The sequence below is a fragment of the Xiphias gladius genome, chromosome 17, assembly GCF_016859285.1.
Source record: "Xiphias gladius isolate SHS-SW01 ecotype Sanya breed wild chromosome 17, ASM1685928v1, whole genome shotgun sequence".
NCBI classification, from domain to species: domain Eukaryota; kingdom Metazoa; phylum Chordata; class Actinopteri; order Istiophoriformes; family Xiphiidae; genus Xiphias; species Xiphias gladius.
The window spans coordinates 13,839,049-13,861,500 of record NC_053416.1 but is presented as its reverse complement, the minus strand read 5'-3'; the positions used below and the strand labels follow the sequence as shown (position 1 = coordinate 13,861,500).

General features: G+C 39.9%; 1 protein-coding gene across 5 annotated transcripts; it reads left to right on the top strand.

Moving 5' to 3' along the window:
• Positions 1–3,043: 3,043 nt before the first annotated feature.
• LOC120802744 (core histone macro-H2A.1) lies at positions 3,044–22,026 on the top strand. Of its 5 annotated transcripts, none has more exons than XM_040150854.1 (9): positions 3,045–3,369; positions 5,119–5,319; positions 5,811–5,917; positions 6,148–6,339; positions 6,997–7,104; positions 12,678–12,768; positions 15,400–15,489; positions 19,278–19,452; positions 20,414–22,026. In XM_040150854.1, exons 1-9 carry the CDS (start codon positions 3,336–3,338, stop codon positions 20,577–20,579), a joined length of 1,164 nt encoding a protein of 387 aa, XP_040006788.1. In that variant the 5' UTR covers positions 3,045–3,335; the 3' UTR covers positions 20,580–22,026. The 5 variants fall into 5 exon arrangements, with proteins under 5 accessions (XP_040006791.1, XP_040006788.1, XP_040006790.1 ...); XM_040150853.1 differs by lacking the exon at positions 12,678–12,768 and adding an exon at positions 10,605–10,704 and having other exon boundaries at positions 3,052–3,369; XM_040150857.1 differs by lacking the exon at positions 20,414–22,026 and having other exon boundaries at positions 3,044–3,369; positions 12,678–12,764; positions 19,278–19,390.
• Positions 22,027–22,452: the final 426 nt, after the last annotated feature.

Here is a 22,452-nt window from a genome sequence, read left to right as displayed (position 1 = left end):
TTCTATTTGTGTATCATTTTTCGTTGTTTTTAATAATACAAAAAATAATAGGATGGCGATGGCTAAGCTCCATTGAGCTGTCATACTGGGACACTTAAACAGAAAAAAGTATTTGTTAATGTTATTAATGCCTGTGCTTTTCCAAGCATCCATCTTGTCTCTCTTGTCAACTTAGAAAGTACTGATTTGAAGAATTGGGTTTGAGAACGATTTAACTTTGGTCCTGGGAGTTAATGCATTTGATTACTTGGGAGAAACCGGGCTGATAGAATCTTTTTCTTTTAATCACTTATTGATTCGTTTTGATTAAGCCGATTAACTCTGGTCCACACTCCAGCATAGCAGGTGGTGGTAATAACTCTTAATCTTGGTTACTAGCCGTAACTGAATGAAAAGAAGAAAAACACCTTGCTGATTCCCTGACTCTATGCCTCCTTACAAGTGGTCATACTGGAGCCAGGTTCAGGCCTGATCAGTTGTGACTGAGCAAAGGTTCACACAGTCACAATAATCTGATTATATCCCAAACACCCTGCCCTCAGATTTAGGACCTGAGCTAATGGTGAGCTTCAAAGATGAACAATGCTAAAGCACATAAGCCTATTAACTTATACTCCTGCATCCAATACTGATACGTCTAAATATGCAGCTACTGACAACATTTCTGAGAACAAAGTGGACCAATGACTCTCGTAATCTTTGCTCTCTATATAGTGATTCAATTGAAAACAAACGAGCCCAGACCATCTATGCAATGAGCAAACTATCCCGCAACACTGTGGTGAACACCTCTTTACATGTGTATCATGGTCAGGTCACACAGCAGCGGTGCCCCTGAGCACCTTTTGGTGACCCAAGAGACAATTTGGACAAGTGTTTACATAAATTTAACAGACTATATACAGTAAGAGAGAAGTGCGTGACAGTGGGTTTATCCACCTTAAACTGATCAAGCCTGTTTTGGCTTCCCATCCCTGAATTAAGTAACTTTTGAACCCTAACTTCATTGACTTTAACCTCCCCTAAATCTAAGGGTAGGTTGCAGATTCAGTGTCAAAGTCAATTAAATTAGGATGCGAAGGTTCCCTGATTCACGATAGAGGCTGCACTAATTTTGCTTGAGCTGTCTTCAATTATGTTTTGAAACATAATTTTGGATTGATTGATTGTTTTACTTGCATTTTATTTCATTATTCATCGACTTTCTATTACAGGCCACAGCTGTGACGCTGTGACAGACAAACTGTACGTGGCTTTCCATGGATTCCACTACATAAGGCTTTGACCTCTGACCTCTCATGCGCTAGCTGTATCTATTTTCCTCCTATTTATATTATTTATTTGTTGTATTGAGGCTAAAATCCTCAGCGCTTTTTAATGAATACATCATTATTATATTAAACTGTAAAGTGGAGTGTAGAGAAATGAAAGATAGCACATTTTCACATGGCTCTAGGGACAGTAACGTCTGTTGGTCCAGACTGAAATATTCCATCAATTAGTAGATGGATTTCCATGAAATTTTGTTCAGATATCCATGGGGCCCAGAGGACGAATCCTAATGACTTTGGTGATCCCCTATAGTCCTCTACTGTCCACCAACAGGTTGACATTTTTGACTTTAAGTGAAATGTCTTGACAGCTAGTGGATGGGACATGCATGCCCCCCCCCCAACAAGGAATCCGAATTACTTTGGTGAACACGTGACTTTTTCTGTAGCGCCATCATCAGGTGGAATTTTGATTTTGTCCAGTAACTTGTTTTATGCCCAAATACCAGCTAAACGATGCCAGTGGGTGGAAAAACAAACAAACTAGTTTGGCATTCAGTAGAGCGCATACCTCTGCCAAGGCCAAATACTGACTAAAGTGTTTAAAAGGCCCTATCTCGAAATGTTAAGTAAAGTGACAAAAGAAATTCCCTTTAACCGGACAAAATGTCAGGGGTTCTTCCCTGGCCCATGCCCCATCGCTCCACCAAGTTCGGTGCAAATCGGTTCAGGACCTTTTGCGTAATCCTGTTGACAAACCAACCAACAGACATGGGCCAAAACGTAACCTCCTAGGCGGAGAAAATGAAAATGGAACATTAAATCGAAATTTGAAAAATAAATAAATAAATAAATAAATGCTCATTTCGGCGTCTGAAGAGACTCCAGTTCTTTCTATTATTCCCCTCCAGTCTCTCTCCCCTTTTCTCTGTACATTAATGAAGCAAATTCTGAACATGCAATGAGGTCTTTTCACAACCAGATCACTCATTGTTGCCCTGATCACTTCGGTTGATTGGCAATTTTTTTTTTTTTTTTTGATGCTTTAAAAAATAAATAAATCCCACGACAATCAATTGATGCACGGGGAGTTAAATGGGGATTTGTGGGAGGTGGTGGCAGGGGAATATTTTTTTTTTTCCCCCAAGGTGCCCAGAATTTGTAGTGACACCCCTGGTGAAAGAGACCGACTCCAGGCTTCAGTAACTAAAAGCCACATTTTAAAATGTGACCGTAGGGAAGCTTAAACTGGAGAGTTGGCTTCGATCTGCTCGGGAAAACGGTCCAGACACGTGTTTCCTGGGACAAAGTAACGGTGCAAAGGGTTAAAGATCATCTCGGCAGCGGATTCAGACTCAGCAGGCTTGCTCCCTGCTCTCATCGCTCCGCGGGCAGCGCTGGCTCGCCTCGATATTTCAACTCGCTGTGGATTGTGGGAGTCGAGGACACTGCCCAGGCTTGTTACCGGAGAACCGGAGACATTTTTCGCTGTGCCCTGTTCTGTAAGTAATCCGCCGGGTTCGCGCACCGCGGCGCCGGTTCGAGTTTGGTCGCCGCTTGTCGGTCGAGCCGGTTCCCGTTCGCCGAGCTGAGCCGTCAACGTTGCCATTTCGTGCTTTTCTGGGCATGGAGGCCGAGAGCGGAGACGGTGCTGCTGGAGCTGACAAACAGGGAGGGGAGGTGGCGGCGGCGGCGGCGGTGGTGGAGGAGGAGGAGGAGGAGGAGGAGCAGGAGCGGGCAGCTGCCGCCGCTCTGCCGGGTTTTCCACCCGAAAGCGCGCTGACCTCAACGGGGAAAATGTCCTCAGGTCGTCCGAGAGCCCGATTCTCGCCGTTAGTCTAGTCGCCGGGTCTGTGGATAAGACCCGTTTCGCCCGCGCGAGGCAATCCGGCGGGCTGTTGACACGCGGAAATCGCCGTCTCGTCAGCGGCCGGCGGGAATAAATGTCCAGTGTGGCGGCGAAACCCACCTGCACCTGGCCGGAGTGGAGAAATGTTGCAGAGGAAATGATCCGTGTCTGCTGCTCAGTAACCTTGTAACTGCCGCGGTGAACGTTGTGTTTTCATGCGATGTGGCGGTGCGAAATCCTTGCACGAAGGCAGGTTGAGGAAATAGCTGGCCTATGGTGGGGCTAATTGATTGTCAGTAACAGACAGCTAATTGGTGTCTGCATCTGGTACAATAAAAAAAAAAACAAAAACACGATTTCAGGTCCAGTCATTTTCACATGCCATGAAATTATCCACGGCGTTGACTTGGAATATCAGAGTTTTTATAAGTTTAACCTCCAAAATCGTAGCCCTATACATATTTACATGTAATAATTGACCAGTCCCAGGATGTCATGATGCCAGTTGAATATGTTATTAGTAAAATAACAAATCTGTTTGCAGCAGTGCTGATCAGACAGCTGTGTAGCTCTTATTACAATCCATCTTTTCCTACAGAGTGTGTGACATTTGGGCTGCTCTTTGGCCTGAGGGCGATCCACACACAACACACAAAAAAGCCTAATTTGGATCTTGACTAATTAGCCACCAACATGCTTAATGAATGCCTGTTATGAGGCAAAGCAGCATAGTAAGTGTCCTCAGTCACCTTGGGTTAGTGTTTGTGTTACGTCTGATAAAGATATTTTTTGATTTCCATAATACCCCGTGGCTTATTTCTATCTGGTATTTTATGGCTGTTACCAGAGGCTACAACCAATTTCTATTAATGTGTTGATAGAGGAATATCCGACCATAAGACCAGTAGAAGGGACCCAGGCACAGGAACATTGATTTACATTGAAAGATATAAAGCAGGGACTTTGATGGTCCAGTGAAAGGCTTTGCATGGTTACACCCAGGTGCACTTAAGCGCAACCTAATCTAAGCCACAGTGTGTATTGAAACATATTCAAGTCTGATAAGTAAATTTTAAAACTGACATGCATATAGATGCATCAGGGGAATTAGTAGTTATCAAGGGAATGAAAGCTGAGAATTAACCGCTGGAGGTCTTGAAAGATGGTGATTAATTAAAGAATAAATTAAGATATATGACCAGAGGCTGTATACTGACAATAATAATTTTTATTAACAGATGTAACAAGGGGGTAGAGCTGGGTGTAAAACATACTATACCAGGACTGTATCAGCTTTGGTTTACATCAGCTTTAGGTTGTCAAAAGTCATCAAACCAAGATTTAAAAAAAAATGTATTATCATCTTATTCAGGAATCACATTTACTTTGTTGTAAAATTATTTAGAAAAACAAAATCTGTCCATCTGATACAGACAAGAATGTAACCTGTCAGTATTTCCGTTCAGCAAAGACAGACATCATGAAACCGCAATTTTAGTATGTTTTAAGTGTTTCCCAGCCAGCCCACCTGTAAGAGGACTCCTCAGTGGGAAGACGTGAGCCTTTTCCCTTAGAATAACTGCTTTTTGGGAGATATTTTGTTAATTTCCCTCTTTTGGTTCGTCACTTCCTAAGCAGGAAAAATGGGCAAACGTAAAGATCTGAGCGACTTTGACGAGGGCCAAATTGTGATGGCTAGATGACTTGGTCAGAGCATGTCAAACGGCAGGGCTTGTGGGGTGTTCCTGGTATGCAGTGGTTAGCACCTACCAAAAGTGGGCCAAGGAAGGATAACCGGTGAAATGCGACAGGGTCATGGGTGCCCAAGGCTCACTGATGGCCGTGGGGAATGAAGGCTAGCCCATGTGGTCCAGTCCCACAGAAGAGCTACTGTAGCACAAACTTCTTAATAAGTCTTTGTTTCACCATGAAACTGTACGAAAGAAAATCAGTTATACTCAGATTAGTTAATGGATCACGGTTGATGTGTCCCTGCAGAGCCTGACACTGGTAGCGGTCTCAGCACCATGTCCAGCCGAGGAGGAAAGAAGAAGTCGACCAAGACGTCCCGGTCCACCAAGGCCGGGGTCATCTTCCCCGTGGGGCGCATGCTGCGCTACATCAAGAGAGGCCTGCCAAAATATCGCATAGGGGTGGGAGCCCCTGTCTACCTGGCTGCTGTCCTTGAGTATCTGACTGGTGAGTTTTATTTTTGGAGAGGAGAGAATGGTAACATTAAAAATGCATATTTGAAGGAAAACGTACTGTGTGCACTTATTACAGATGTTTTTAGGCATTTTTTTAAAATGATGGAATACTGAACTGCTACGTAATGGCAGTTAGGTTTCTTCAACGTTTAATGCGACACAAATATAATATTTACTATCACTTTATATTTACTGATATCTCCTCAGAACCCGTGCACAAGGCAATGCAACCAAAAAAGTCAACTGGTATATTCAGGGATTTCGCATTCAGAAATCAACTAATCTTGTTATATTTGCTTAAAATGTATATGAATGCATTTTTATTCTATATTAATTATGTATAAAATATAACGACCACATGGAACTCAGTCTGTTGTCATTGATCAAGTTCACCTAAGCATTCAGAGACACGACTTTCTAAACCGCTCGTGCTCTTCAGTATTTACCGATGAACTGCTCCGATGTTTTGTTTCACCCATGTAGCTGAGATCCTGGAGTTGGCAGGTAACGCAGCCAGAGACAACAAGAAGGGTCGCGTCACACCACGGCACATCCTGCTGGCCATCGCCAATGATGAGGAGTTGAACCAGGTCAGCTGTAATGGCACATTTATTTAAAGTTACTGTATCTTATCTGCCACTGTAGGGACAACACCAGTGGTGTTTTCATTCTGTAGCCCATTTACAAAAAATTGTGTCTAATTAATATAATAATCAACTGTTTTCCAGTGCATGGAACAAATATTTAGATTGATTTATCACCTTCCAGGCAGTGCAGCACCATGTGATTTCAGGTTGTTTACTTTGTCTTCCTGTTTCAGTTGCTGAAAGGTGTGACCATTGCAGCAGGTGGAGTCTTGCCCAACATTCATCCGGAGCTGCTGGCCAAGAAGAGGGGGGCAAAAGGCAAACCTGAGACACCCGTTTCACCCGCCCCCGAGAAGAAGCCCAAGGCGATCAAGAAAACGGCGGCGAAGAAACTAAGTGGGAAAAAGGGAGGAGGGAAAGCTAAGGTATGGCCTCATGTGAACAGGTCACAAGTCTGGAGATTACGATTAACACTGAATATGTTTGAGGTCAGCTGAGGAAGTCGAAAGTGGGTTGTGTCATCACTGAACATCTGTGATTAAGTATTTTTTTGGTCGCTTAGGAGCACCAGAAACATTTAATTGTATGTGTTTAACCACTTAATGTTGATGTTTTGGAATGGTTATTGATTTATATGAATCTCATGATCAAAATCTAATCAAAACAATATTTTTTTTAAAGACGTACTGTTTTATTTTTGGGTAGGTTATTGTCTACGTACGTCCAGGGGTTCCCTCACAATAAACTTTACATAAACTGTACATGGACAGAATGCTGGAGGTTAAATGGTTTCAATACTTTTAGTAATGGGGAGAAAATAAACCAAACAGCACAAAATTTATCAAGATTTGACATCTTTCACAGTCGGGGAAAAAAGTTGGATTAATGTCCAGAACCAGGAAAATCTATAGTAACTACAAACAATGAGAACAAATGATACAGAACTACAGGTTCAGCTGCGATACTGTAGCTCACCCTAACCTCTGAGCTCCCCACAGAGGGGGGGCAAAAAAAGTACAATATTGATATAGCGAGCAATAGAGTCTCACATGGTGTTAACAAGTCTTCTGTTCCCTCAACAGAAGCAGGGTGAAGTGAGCAAGGCGGCGTCAGCAGACAGCACCACAGAGGGATCTCCAGCCGACAGCTTCACCGTGCTCTCCACCAAGAGCCTCTTCCTGGGTCAAAAGGTCAGTTTTTCTGTCAACTTAGAAATATGCTAACCCCGGACAGGCCTAAGATGATTATACAATAAACTGCAGTTGAGTGTCTATTGAATGATTTATGTTTGCCATGAACAGATACATGAACTCGTGTCAGGCTATATTAAGGCTTATAAAAAATTCAAGTTCTAGACAAGCCTTTGATAACTAACACATACACGTAGTAAGACATACATAGGTACATACTGTGTACACGTGTTACGTGATATTAAGATTAAAATTTGCTGTCAAAGGTCTTTCTTGTGCTATTTCAGGAGTAAAAGGAAAAAGAAAAAATCGTTGGTCCTTTTTCTTTGTCTGTTTTGGAGATAACTTGATATCTCAGTCTTGATGATCAACCCCAATCACATGATCTACCATGCCTATGTTGATACTAATATATTACTTAATACTGACTAATTCACCTGACCTTATGCTGTAGCATACATGTTTAATTTGTAGCAAATTACGAACTGATACCATTTGACTATTGTATTTTACTATAAATTTTATTTTTAAAACATAATGACATGGGTCAGAAGTCTAAGTAAAAAGGCACAATCATTTGTCTTTTTTAGTCAAAACTGGACAAAACTTGACATCTCATTCTTCGTTAGCAACCCCAAAGAAATGAATTAAGCCTGGATGAATCAGATCAGTGCACAGGAGAAACTGTTCTTTAAATTTTTAAGAACCTTCCAGATAAGAAACAGAACAAAAACAATTAATTGGTTTTTGTCCTAATGAAGCACTAAAAGCCCTAATGAAGGGCTTTTAGTGCTTCAGTGTAGCTTGAACTGTAACGGTAGCAACCACGAATGTTGTGTTACCTGTTTGTCTATTGTATCTCAGATCTGTTAGCTCCTCTCGTTTTTTTTCCTTTTTAACCTTTTTTATTGAGCTGAAACATGGAAGTAAATTCACATGAAAGCTGCATCTAAGGCCTGTTGAAGTCTTTTTACATGTTCAAGCTTCAAGATCATCAAGATCAGAAGCGTACAAAAATAGATTTCAGCTGGAAAAACATAAAGGGCAGGGGAACGGCACTGTGCAAGAGAAGGAATGACTCAAGACTGATGCAAGAAGTATCACTGGTTCCCTGTTCCTAACTGTAAACAGTTATAATATTGATAGTAATTGTGTTTGGAGCAGGTAACATTTCCCTCTTTTTCTAACAAGCAACAACGAACTTGTAATTTGTCGCCTCTTGCTAAAGCTTGCGGGTAGTGTAGTACAACAGGAGAATTAAACATAACTTTGTGTTTGTCCTCCGTAGAAGAACTAATGTGGGAAATTTCCCTCCATGTTTCACCTCAATGTTTCAGCTCAGTTGTGAACTCAAATCCTGCTGATGGCACTGCATGCTTTGGTAAACCATGCATACTGTATGTTGATACTTATATATTATTTAATATTAATTAACCTTACCTGATGTAGTAACATGCAAATTTAATTGGCAGTAAACTAGGAATTGATTCTACACATATAATTTGGCTGCCTTCCTTTTACTAGAGATTGTATTTTTAAAGCAGAATGACACCCAGTCCTTGTTTTTTTGGTTCTTTCAGAAACCTGTAGCAATGAAAAAAAAAAAAGAACACTGATTTGGTTGCCTTTCTTGGTAGTGGAATACAGTGTTTTTAGTAAGGAACACTGGAAAACATCACATGCTGAAAATAGTGGCTGAAAATATGAAAATACATAAAAAATTGATAGTCTTTTTAATTTTTCTGGATTGCAAAGACTGAACTGATTTGAAATGTAAGCTGAGCATAAACCTGAATATGCCCCCCCCCCACCCTTACTAGCAGAATTTGTCTGCTCTCATAATACCATCTTCATTAGTAAAATGGCTCAGTGCTCCATTGTGTAGCTGACCACAGATAACAGCAGCTGTTGAAATCAGTGGATGATAATTAATCAAATGAATGCAGTTAAACTCCCACTGATTAAGATAATGAACCCATAAATAGAAAATAAAGTCTGTCTCTGTTTTATAGGCGTAATTATTGTAACTGTGCTTTTCCTGCCTGAGGGATTTCCCTGTGTTTTAGTCAGTCTCAGTCTCACACGAGTCTGTTTTCACTACTCTCTCTATCACTACGTTTCTTTAGGATGACCTGGGCCTTTTATTATCAAGTCTTAAGTTTAAATCCTTGTTGGTGACATATGTTGTTTGTATAACAGATGAATAATGAATCTTAAATTAAGAGGTGCTAACAGGATGTAGCCTGTCCTTGAAATTCTTAACATTTAGAGGGATACCTTGACATTTTAACTTTTTAGTTTTAGAATATTTTTTCTTTGCCAAGTCTACTTTGAAACTGAAACTGTGGGCTAGAGCTAGCCGTAAACAAACAAAACATGACCCCCCCCCCCAAAAAAAAAAATCAAATTCACCTTGTACATAGGCACAAATATGTAGGGGTTTTTCTTGGGGGTGTCACCTTGCAAAGCAATCTACATCAATCTGTCTTATAGAAACAACAGGACAAAGGGGTATTTACAAGACATACAGGATGTAGACAAAATATCATTAAACACACTCTACTGTCCACACTCTGAACCCGGAAGCAACTTACTTTTAACTCAGAACAGGTGGGTAAAATTTAGGTATGCCATTTACCAGTATTTTTCTACTTTCAACATACTGTACCCATCATATTGCTTGGTTAGTTTCACCTAGTGACCTCTTCGAGTTTCACAAATGCAGTCTTAATTTTTACGGGCTGTTTCCTTTAATATGTTAAAGAATTTAGCATTTCTTAACCAGTACACCTGCAGACCTGCTGCCCTCTTCTGGATTATGTTAACGGTTGAAACCTTGTATATTAAAGTGCCTATCCAGGTCGGATTTAAAGCTACCAAATGTTTATAATTGACTTTCAACGAGGTATGACTCACCTTTTTACTAGCAGGGTTAGTAAATGTGTAAAAGTCTTTTTGTATAAATGATTACATCGTTTTCGTCACCCGTGTTGTAATCTTGTATATACTCTACACATTAACAGTTGGCTGTCGGTCTATATTTCAAAGTTCAAGTTCAGCCTTACTGTCATTTCCAAACACATGCATGCATACAGGGAACGTAATGTCGTTCCTCATTGACCACAGTGCAACACAGAACTGACATTAAGGAAAAGTGCAAAAAACGGAATTATTGTAGACTAAAACTACAAACTGTAAACGTAATATGGAGAGACACCACACAGTCTTAAGGGCAGGAGCAAGCACTCCTGCAGCAGTCCAGTGTATTTGTACAATACACTGCACATAAATATATTTAGGATTTACTCACTGTGTGCTTTCAGATTTAGAGCAGATATGTTGGGTCCAGTTTTGTAATTTATCAAAAAGTCAAGGTATCCCTTTTAAGCTGCGGTGTGAATCTGGTTTTAATGGCATTGCTTCCTCCCCTCTTTCCTCTTGCTCTCCCTTCTCCTTGGCATGCCTCACCCTAACTCCATCCCCTGCCTCCCCCTCCGCAGCTCAACCTTATCCACAGTGAGGTCAGTAACTTGGCTGGCTTTGACGTGGAGGGGGTCATCAACCCCACCAATGCTGAACTTGAACTTAAAGATGATCTAGGTGAGCTCCCCCACCCCCCATTCTCTCTGGTCCTAATGGGGTTTTGATATCAGAAAATCCTTGAATGTTCAACAGCTTTAGAACTTCTCCTAAGTTAAAATTTGCGGCGAATTTAAAAAGAGCTCTCAGGATAAGGTTTCAGCCTGGTTGACTGATTGGATGGAACTCATTCCACCAGATTTGTTCATTCACACTGTGGGCAACTTGGTTGTTGCACTCGGTTAGGACAGTGGAAGAGTTATTGATGGAATCTACGGTATGTATGGCGTGGCTACGACTGATTGTTTTCAGGTTCTACGTAAAAGAAAATCTGGACTTTATGTTTTTATTTTGATAATTAAAAAGCAGTTTAAGGTCAGAAAAATCCATAATACAAAAATCCAGGTGAAAACCAGATTTTTTTTTTTATTTTTTTTTTTCTTAAACCATTCACAGCACAACTACTCTTTTAACAATGATTTAATTATTTATTGTTTTTTGTTGTTGTTTTATGGTTTGCTTACTTGGAGGGCCCTCTGGTACGTAATCTGCAGGGCATTAGTGTTTTCGCTACATTTTTTCTCTTCAGTTTCTATTACTGGAGACAGTTTCTGTGCTGAGCATGCTGCCAGAGGATTTTCTTTACTTTAATCCATGATGACCAGCATCCTCTTGTAGCATTAAAAAAAAAAAAAAAAAAGGATGCTTGGGAACATGAAATTAAATGGGTGAAATCTGCCCTTTTCAAAATAATAATAATTAAAAAATTCACATTTTTTGGTTAAAATGAGCCTTAGGTTTAATACAGCTTCACAGCTTTTAATATATGTCATATTTTTGTTGCGTTGATAGTGGCCTTCTTGACATCTTAGTATGACATAATTACTCTAAATAAATCTCAGTCAAATAACCTAGAGATTACAGTAAACCCCAATGAATGATGCAGCCATTCTCCCAAGTATTGTGAAAATCATTTTGGTGTTTGCAGTGTTTCTTAAAAAAAAAAAAAATCCTCGGTGTACTTGCTTGTTGATGCCTCCTCGTTTGTCAACTCTGCAGGAAGTTAAAGGACTTAATTGATGGTGTTGTTCACAGTGTCAGTTGATTATGAGAGTCTTACCATTGATCCCCTGTGACCTCAAGTAACTGACCTTGCTCTTTGACTAAAAAATCTTGAACATTAATAGAAAATCATAAATAAAATGCAGTCCCTAGGAGAAAGACAAGAAATTCAGTGGAGACATTCAAGGATTTTCTCAAACCTCCTCAGAGCAGTGATTCTGCTTGCTCTTCCCATTGTGTAGATGTGTTGAGGTTCATTCCAGGTTGTCTTCCTTCCAGATGGCTGCCAGGCCTTTATAATGCTGAATAATCACTATTATTTCAGGAACATTATTGGACTGAAATACAACACCAATGTACGGAACAAAAACTGGCATGAGCTGCTGTTAGTTGCTCACCGCAGCCTGTCTGTAAGGTTGTTCGCCTGGATTGTGATCATAACAACTGTTGCTCAGTTTAATGAGTCAAGAAATCAGGACAACACAATTAGTCAGAAAACGGATTAAAACAAAGTTTTACTTTCTAAATGTCCTCAGTTTAAAACTACAAAAATAAAATTTTAAAATTTTAAAATGCACCTTTCCATGTAGACTTGTGTGTGTGTGTGTGTGTGTGTGTGTGTGTGAGTGAGCATAAAATACAAATTTAGGGTAATTCACTGTAGTTTACTGTTTTGATTTTAGTAAATCTGACTAAATGTGCAGTCCTGCTTCCTAATTACATAACGTGACCCACTATGTCCCCAGTGGCCTCCTTGTTTCCTGTGATGTCTTCAGACAATAAGGAGCGCGCTCACCTTTTGCCTCTTTTCTTCTTCTTTTTCTCTTTCATTTTTTTTCTGACTCTTTGTCCCATCTTGTTGCTCCTGATCACTCACTGTCTTTTTACCACCATGTTGTTTGCCTGTTGTCTGTCGTTATTGTTGTCTGTAGTTGCAAGTTGTCCAAGCCGACATTTCCATCGTGGAGAGCGACGCTGTCGTTCACCCGACCAACTCCTCCCTCAATACAGGTGGTGAAGTAGGTAAAGGAACTATTGACACCACCGAGACCATGAGTGCCTGTCTGCTCTCTCTCTGCATTTTCCAGATAGTCGTCATTGCAGTCTGTGGACAAATGTAACAGCAGCAGCACAGTTTTTATTCTGCAATGTGGGAGGTTATTTGTTATATTTAGGCAGTGTTCTGTTCTGAAGAAAACAGAACCCAACTCCCTGCTGTTCTTACCGTAATGGATTCACTGTAGTATTTATGTGATTTGTTGAAACATTGACTGAAAGAATTATACTGTATCATGGGTAAACATTAACTTGTAGAGCCTTGAAATGTGCAAACAGGGACTGTTTTATTTATACTATGAGGTGCTTTTGCGAAACTCCAGTTTCCAAGTTTTGAAAGTCGGCTGCCAAAGAGCGTTGCAGTGACACGCTATGGTTTCAGTAAACCTAACATAGCAGCAAAAACGAAATGTAAAATATAGTTGATGCTGTGGTAACTTTCCACAGTTGTAAAACCCTGTCCCACAGTATTATGAACGTCTGTGTAGTAATCTTGTGTTTGAGAGGCCTTCATGGATCTACTACCTAAACCATTCCTCCTGCATTGTGTTTCATTAGCCCCTTTTAAACAGAGATCCCGCTATATTTCCATGAAGAAGACCCCCTCATTATGCAAGCTTTGCCTGTTTGCGCTGAGCCAAATAAAGCCGGCATAATGCTGCCCCAGTGTGATGTTAGATGGCAGCTATCTATAGCTACGAATCAGACGAGACGTGACGTGTAACACAACAGCGTTGGTGTCTCTCCCTGCCGTGCCAGCTCTCCATTTTACATAGACCGATCCGGCTCTTTGACTACCTCCACTGCCAGCTTATTACCAGAACAACAATGCCCCCCCACCAAATTCGGTGTTCGTACAATTTATACAGAGCAGCGAGGTGGAATAAAGCTGCAACATCCCTGCTTTGAACAGGCTGTATAAAAGGGGCTTTTTTTCTCACCGATACCTGAAACAACACGCCCTTACCAATGCAGCGACTTGCATTGTTTTAATAGAGGGCTGTTTTTGGTCCGATCACCCAATAGCTCATGATACCGGCCCCCGTGAATTAGCTATTACAGTCCTTGTACAACTTTCCGAAAAATGTTAACCAGACTACAGTAAATGTTCATCGTCTTGTGCAACTTTCAAATCATACAGGCTTGAACTACATGCACAGCCAGTCCGCAAAGTGTGTAAAAGCAGGGATATAGCCCTTTAACATGGGTAGCTCATATGTTGCTGTTGTGCTCTACCCACTGATGATGCACAGGTGCCTCAGCTTTACAGCTAATGCCCCTGAAGAAAATATGTACAGTAGTCCAATACAGTAAATTACTCTTAATAGTCATCAAATATCTGAGAGCTGTTAGAAGATGCAGTGTTAACAGAAATATGATCTATATAGAGCAGTTGTTGACTACATCATGTAATACATACACGACTATATTTCCATCTGCGTAATCGTGAAACCGAGCTGCTGCCTGTTGTTCCTTTTCCCACTTGACTGAAATGGACAGTCTCGGACTCACTTCATTTCCTGTAACCTCCGTCCCCTCGACTGTGCTGTCAGTCCAGCTAGTTAAAAAAGAAACTCCACCAGGAGTTTGATTGAGACATTAATTTCCTAAAGCCTCAAATTAAAACTCCTGAGGGAGGATCACTGCCCATTCCAAATCAGTGAGTGACTGAATGTTTAACTATTTATCCATTAATGACTATACAACAGGCTGTTAAACTACAAAGACCATTCTTCTTTATCTGCTTGCTAGTATTGGCTGCTAAATAATTTGAAGAGCTTTTTTCACTAACTTTTCTTTAAAAGGCTGACATTAACTTTATAATGTTTTTCTCTCTTGCCTGTTTTTATTGATATTGCAGCCAGAACATTAACTTCTCCGGCACTGACTTGAATCACCTGTCTCCTGTCTAGTTTCTTTTGTGGCTTCTCTCTTAAGCTCTGAGTCAATCTGAGGTAGTGTGACTGATGCAGAATGACTTCCATTAAAATGAGTTGGAAAGAGGCAGTTGAACTTGCTTTCCCAGTGGTCTCATAACTTCCTCCTCCTCTTCAGTGTTGAACTTAAATTGCTTCCTGGACTGTTTTACTTGAAATGTGTGTGCAAACAAGGTAAACAAAGCTTTTACGACATGCTGTTATTCCCTTTTTTTTTTTTTTTCCCAACAAACTCTTCACTCTCTAATTTGAGTGTTAAAGAAAATTACCTCAGTCCACCGCAAATAAGCCAGTATGTGAGGACAGAGGGAAGTAATCAGGGACTGGGGCTGTAATATATTAGTTTGACTGACTCAGAATGAGTCATTTGGAAAATATCAACACTTAATTTGTGAGACATTTCCTGAGGCTCACAAATAAAGTAACAGAGACAGAGTGTGCCGCATGAGAGGTGTGAGCTCAGAGATTCAGAGAGAGGCCAGGTGAAATGATTGACAGCATTGTTGTCTGCCTGCCTACCTGTCTGTCCGACCGTCACCATGTTTGCCTGCTTGCCTGTCTGTTTGCATGACACCACCTCTTCTCTTTCCTGCTGCCCATCTGTCTGTCTATCAGCAATATATTGAGGATGTGCTCATATCCGTCCTCTGTCCACATACAGGATCTGCTCTGGAAAAGAAGGGAGGAAAGGAGTTCACTGAAGCGCTGCAGGAGCTGAAGAAGAAAAACGGCCCTCTGGAGGTGGCTGGTGGTAAGTGCGCAGAGCAGATATTGTACCTACTATCTCTACTATCTCTACCACCTTGTGGATGGTAGAGATTTTATTTTCATCTTTTTACACAAAAAGCATTTTTGAGAAGCTTTTTTTTTTGTGTGTATCTTTATGTTGCAAAACATTGTTTTCTAGAGTTTGTGTTTGTTTTTTCTTGAATATGAAAAATAAGACAACTTGAAACTTTGCTTCTATTTTTATACTTTTATACTGTAGTTTGTTTAAAAACAAGCTCAGAAACTACCTCAACCACTTTTCTCAGTAGTTTTTTGTGATCAGAGGCACTTTCCTGCCGTCCTGAGTACAAGATTTGGAAGAGAAATTCACAGAGCTCTGCTTGAGTATGCCTTTATATACTTCCATATCCACTTGAGATTATTGCAACGTTGCTTGCTGGGGTTTACTTTTTCTCGTCTTCTATCATTCTGTTTTGCATTCATGTTGCCTTGTTCCCCCCCTCTGCCTGTGCATTGAGAAACTTTCTTACACTTTCACCTCTGAAGGGGTTGGAAAGTTCATATTGATCCACTCAGGCACCACCCAGCTCCTATGACAGTGATGTCAATGTGTCCTGTAAATCTCTCATGTCTCTCTCACACTCACTCACACACACACACAACACAGGACTGGGGCCTCTTGGCCTCTCCTTCCACATTCAGCGAATAACGTCAGGACACTGGAGCAGCGATCAGCCCTTTGGACATGAACACACAGGTTTCACATACTTTGATTAATTGATTCTTAGCCTCTTAAAGGCTAAATGTTGCCAGAGCTTGCTTTGCCATTGAACTTCTGCAGGGCCAAAGACTTTTTTCTAATGTGCTACAAGTTAAAATTTGTACAGAACAGTCAATGCTTGGATGTTTCTGTATTTAGTATTGGCACATAATATGTGTTTTTGGCAATTTAAGTCTAAAACTACAGGCATCAGTCTTCAGAGGGCCATATTGTTTGAGCCCTTACAGATTATTTTATCTTTCAGCCCATTAATCTCCACTTCTTTTTGTCCCTCTCTTACTCTTTCTCCATCTGTCTCTCTCATTATTCATCACTTACACTCACTTTTTTCAAACACTCCCCACCTTCACCTCCACCCCCTCTCACATTCAGCCAAGTTAGCTCAGCATCCTAATCCCGGTCTCTGTGTGGAGCTCATAAATAGATTACCAGGTGACTGAACACCAAGCCAGCAGAGCCTGTCAGGGATTCTGGGGATCTGGATCAGCCAAACGGTCATCCTGATCAGAACAGCCGTCAAAAAGGTTCTTAAGTGTAAAATATTTTGTAAAGTATTTGCTCATCTAAATTTTGTGAGCACACATTTTCAGATTTTAAGGCCAGGCAGTCACCAGAGTTATTCACCAAGCTATTCAAGCAGAGGTTAAATATATTTTGTCTAATTTTCCAAAAACAGATAGAACAACAGTTTCTAATGCATGGTTAATTCCTAAGATTGTTCTGCTGTCTATCATTCCCTAGTTCCAACTTGTCATTTGTGAGGATTTGCTGCTGTTTATGTTAGTAACTTCTTTTAATTTTGGACTACTTGTTGAACAACACAGGCAATCTGATGACACTGTGGGCTTTAGGAAACTCTGACAAACATTTTTACTGTTTTCTGGTATTTTATAGACCAAACGATTAATCGAGAAAATATTTAGCAAATTACTTGATTATGAAAATAATTGTTAGTTGCAGCCTTAGTGAAACCAGTGGAGCTGGAAGCTTGTTGACATATTGACTACTTGCAGGTTGTTCAGTGGCTTGCCATTAATTTCATTTGTGGCTAAATGGCTACGAAGATGAATTCTCTTGGTATTGCTTCTCATTAGAAAGTGCATGGTTATATAACTGTGTTTTCCCTGCAGTGAGATATTCTTCAACAGTTCTAATGAAAGCCATCTCAACCATTAAAGGGGGTTTGATGAAGGGGTACTTGAGGAAGTATTGAGAGACAGAATCATGCATTGTTGCTTTTCTTATTTTTTTTTCTTATTGTCTTATTGACAATTCGTGTTGCACACAAGAAGCAAAGCAAGTCATATTTTTATCAGCAATATGTGGTTTTTTGTTTTGTTTTTTGGATTCAATTAAAGAAGTTGTACGTTAGCATTAGCTGCTATAGCCACAAGGCTTAATTGACAAAAAAGAAAATCAGAGAAGCTCAAACCAAATCAACAGAATTCTTTTTAGTATTGTTCCCATAGTTTGATACAGTGATCTCCAGATGGGCAGTACACACATACCACCACGTAGTGTTCCACCCACTCAAGCCATATAACAAGTTGAACTTTGCAAGCAGTCACGAAAATCGTGATCATCATCATCGTCCACAGACTTTACCTCAGAACCAGATCACACATGCAGTGTGACTGCTGTGTGAAGTCTCTCCATCTTCTCTGTGTGCCATCTGGAAATCGGCTCGTTCTCTGCTTTGACTCCAGTCCAGTCTCACGTTCGCTGTGGGCTATTAAACCGACTAGAGACTTTCTCACTTCACAGCGTCAGGGGGCTTTGGCCGAATTACACTGTCTGAGGCTGCTAGTTTGATGGAAGACTACACTAAATGTTTCAACTACAGACACCAGCAACCTCTCTTCTTCTCTTTTGTCTTCCCTTCTCCTCTTTCCTGTTCTTCCTCTTCTCTTTTTCTCCTCTCTAGCTGTCTGGAGAAGTGATTTCTCCGGCCCACCTCACTGTAATACCCTGGCCAAACCACTTTAAGCTCTTGGAGATTTGGTGCATACATTTTCCACAGAGAAAAGTGCTCTTATAGAATCTCAATGCTCCAAACTCAACTTTTGGGTTTTCACTTCTGACAAAACGTGTAATTGAAGCTGATTTGAACAATAAATGATGGATGTGTCATGCGCAAATCCAGCGGCATGCTAGAGGTGAAAAAATTCACTTTCTGTCTGACGAAACAAAACTAGCAAAGATTTTGCACAATACAATGCTGTGGCACGTTGAGTACTTGTCTCGGGGAAAAAGTATGTTTAAGATACTGATTTCGCCAACCATGTAGCTGCAGCTGTGGGTGACTACACACATTCTGCTCTCATTTTGTTTCATTATGTTTTCAGTGTTATGCAAGCCATCATGTTAATATTTATTCAACAGCAAAATATTTGCTGGAAGTTCAGCAGTGATGCCACATTTCAGTTTTTGGCCTCACAAATGAATGTCATCCAGTTTCTTGTCTTTTTTTGTACTGATAGTTTAAAAAATGTATAACATTATTGCTCAGTGACAGGGGGCACTTTGATGGCTGTTGTAATTTAATTTAGGACTAAGGTGAGTAGTTGATTGATTAACATATAAATTAACCTTTTTTAATCCTAAAATGCCAAACATTTACTAGTTTGTAATCATGAATAAGTTTTCTCTACTGTTTATCATTGCAGAGTGCATATCTTTTGATTTTTGGTCTTTGGTCAAACAAAACAAGCAAGTTGAAGATGCCAACTTGGATTCTGGGAAATTGTGATATGACATTTTTCACGATTTTCCAACATTTTATACACTTAATAATAAATTAAGTTAAATCAAAAACATTCATTTGTATTGAAAAATAATAATTCATCACAGCCCAAATTTAATCCATGACAGATCTTAAAAGTATTCTTGTCGTCATAGTAATGTGCAAACAAGGAAACAAGGCGTTTCCTTTTTACTCCCCCTCCTCCTCCGCATTGTCTCCATCTTTCTTGCCCCTTCCCTTCTCACCTTACTAACCATTCTTCATCCCCTCTTCTATCCTCCTCCAGCTGTGTTGACTGCCGGCTTTGGTCTGCCTGCTAAGTACGTCATACACTGTAACAGTCCAGGCTGGGGCTCCGACAAGTGCGAGGAGATGCTGGACAAGACAGTGAAGAACTGCCTGGCTCTGGCCGACGAGAAGAAACTCAAGTCTGTGGCCTTCCCTTCCATTGGTAGTGGAAGGTAGGAAAACAAACACGTACACACAGAAAAAAAACATTGCTGTTATACGATGCACCATACAATTGTTTTGAGGTATTTTTGTCTTAGTTTCTTATTGATTAATTACACAGTTTGTTAGAAAATGTGATGTTATCTTAACCTAACTGCAGTGTTTCTCATTAACAACGAGCCTGCTACACATCCTGCAGTTCACCAATTTACAGAATAATTATCCGCTTAGGCATTTTCACTCTGGCAGTTTAGTCTAAAACTGGAAGCGGTTTGCTGGTAAGTCTAGTAATACGAAACACGAACCTGTTTGCAGACCAAGAAACTGCACCTGAGTTCACACGTACAAGGTGGCGCATACAAAAAAGTCTTCTGACATGTCATCATAACATCATTAGTGGCAGTCCTGCATCGTCAGCAATAAAATGTTGTTCTCATTTGTCTATACACAATATTCTCCATTTTTTTTCTGTCAAACGGGAGTTGACATGGTTTCCTGGCAACACTGGTAAACACCTCCACTTTTATTAGGAAAGATTTACACAAATGTGCCATGTTTTGAAGCCTCAGTAAGAAAATGTGAGAGCAGCACGTGCAGGTTAGAGCAGTGATTCCCAATCTTTTTGGCCCATGAATTTTAAAAGAAAAGTAATGTCTACTGGTAAACCCTCATCACTGGATTAATACTGTGTGTCTGTGAACTGTAGCAGTTCAACCAAAGAGCTTTAAAGATGATGTGCAAACTTTTCAGACTCCTTTTTAAAAACTTGGAAAAAAACATGGACATAGGTTTTGAGATGTTCTGAAAAATTAAAAATTTTACATTTGGTCTACTTAAAATTTGAGCCTGGGCTGAAAGGGAAATGTGTGATGACCTCCAACATAATTAAATCATGTTCAAGCTAATAAAAAGTGACAAGTCTCGTCAGCCTTAAACCACATTTCCTTAAGTGTGTGTGTTCTTTTCTGTCAGGAGTGGTTTCCCAAAGCAGACGGCGGCCCAGCTGATCCTTAAGGCTATATCCAGCTACTTTGTGGCCACCATGTCTTCCTCCATCAAGACCGTCTACTTTGTGCTGTTTGACAGCGAGAGCATTGGGATCTACGTGCAGGAAATGGCAAAGCTGGAGACTAGCTAAGAGTTTGGAATATTCCCCTCGTTCCTTTTCCCCATCCTGTTTTTTCCTGCAAGGAAATAGGAAGGTGTTTACTAGTGATTTGTTAAATATGAAAAGAAGAAGAAAGAGAAGAATGTTTCTAAATGCCGGGAACTTGTTTTTGCATTATGTTTGTATTTTTCCTATATTATTTTTAATTTCTTATTTACTTATCACCCCTGGCATTTAAATGTAAAAGTGCACTGTCCATTCTACAGTGTTTTAATAAAAACAGTGGCACACGAAACAGATTCAACAAGTGAGAAGGGTCACTTTCAGATTTAATTTTCATTATAAAAAATTTTTATGAGAGATAGCTACACCTCAATTACAAGGCTTCCAGAGAAGTCCGACGAATACGGGTTAATGCATGTAATGGCAGTAAAGATAATAAAGACAGCTATTCTCTTTCTTTTGAGCTCAAAAACACAAGACACCTAATTTATGTGTATTTTTTTTTGGTATCGATTCTGCGTTTTGGAACATCTCTGTTAATAGTACTGTATACTGAAGAGGCAAAGCATAAAGAAAAGTTCAGTTTGCTCTACTTTGGAGTAATATAACAGAATTATGGAATGAGTTTTTGTTTTTGTGTTGTGTGTTGCATATTCCTCTTTTTGCCTTTTGTTTACACAGGCAAAAAATGTTTTCTCAGTGCGCTGCAGAGACCTTGAATTTCCAAAAAAAAACCAAAAAAAGATAATTAGAAAAAAAACTATTGTAATGTAAATACTCTTATGTTATATGATCCTGGTACTCGTGCCATGAGTTCATACTGTAAACTGAACACCTGTTAGATTTCATTTACAGTAAAAATAAATCTGTTTATGACATAAAATGGTGTAAAAAAATTGGAGAATGAAGGTTTTTGCAGGGCACTTGGTTTATATTGTGTGTTCTATCAGTGTTTATATAGATGGAGTATTTGTGAAATGTTATAGCAAAATATTGGACTGTAACATAGATTTTTATTTTGTATTTTAATTTCCATGCTGATTCTAAAAGGCACAGATGATTTGAAAGAAAAAAATTGTAAGAGATAGTTTTTTGTGTGTGGGTTTTGGCTTTTTTAAGCCATAAAACTATTGTACTCATTTTTGATGGAAGCAGAGGCGATCTGCTGTTGGTTTTGGTTTCATTCTCCTTCATTCAGCTGCCACTAGAGGGCTCCCTGTAATCAAGAATTGGATTTTTCATCTCAGCCATTTTCTGTGCAGCAACAGGCCTCTTCACACAGACACTGGTCTATTTGAGTTGGATTTGAATTGAGATTGACGGACATATACAAGGAACCCAACTGCTTTGCTGCATTTGGATTTTTCAACAGTCTAACTTTCTTATGAAAAAAATGTAAAATGCTTTCTAAAGAATTGCTACAATTGATGATTATACAAAAGGTCTGTACACACTCCGGTAATAAAATACCTTTAAAAACATTTTGTTCCTCGAGAAATTATGAGATCATTTTGTGTTTCATACAGACCTTCGGGATGCTGCCAGGAACTGTGAGCTTCATAAAATTAAAAAAGTGTGTGTGAGTGTGAAGTTTAATTCTAAGATTTGTAAAAAAAAAAAACTATTTTGTCCTCCTTGGAAACGCCTGTGTGTGTGTGTGTGTGTGTGTCTTGAATGTTATAATAAATCCATCGCCACTGTATTAAAGTGAGCATAATGTGAAGTGTGGCAGAACAAATGGCAGAATGATGACATGCTACATTTAAAGCCACAGTCAAAGCCTCAGGATCCCCAGCTCAGCCTCCAGCTCCACAAGCATGTGTGTTTCTGTATCTGTATTTACAAGGACCAAATGGTCTCACAATGAAAAAAAAAAAAAGGTTTTTTTAGTGTGAGGACT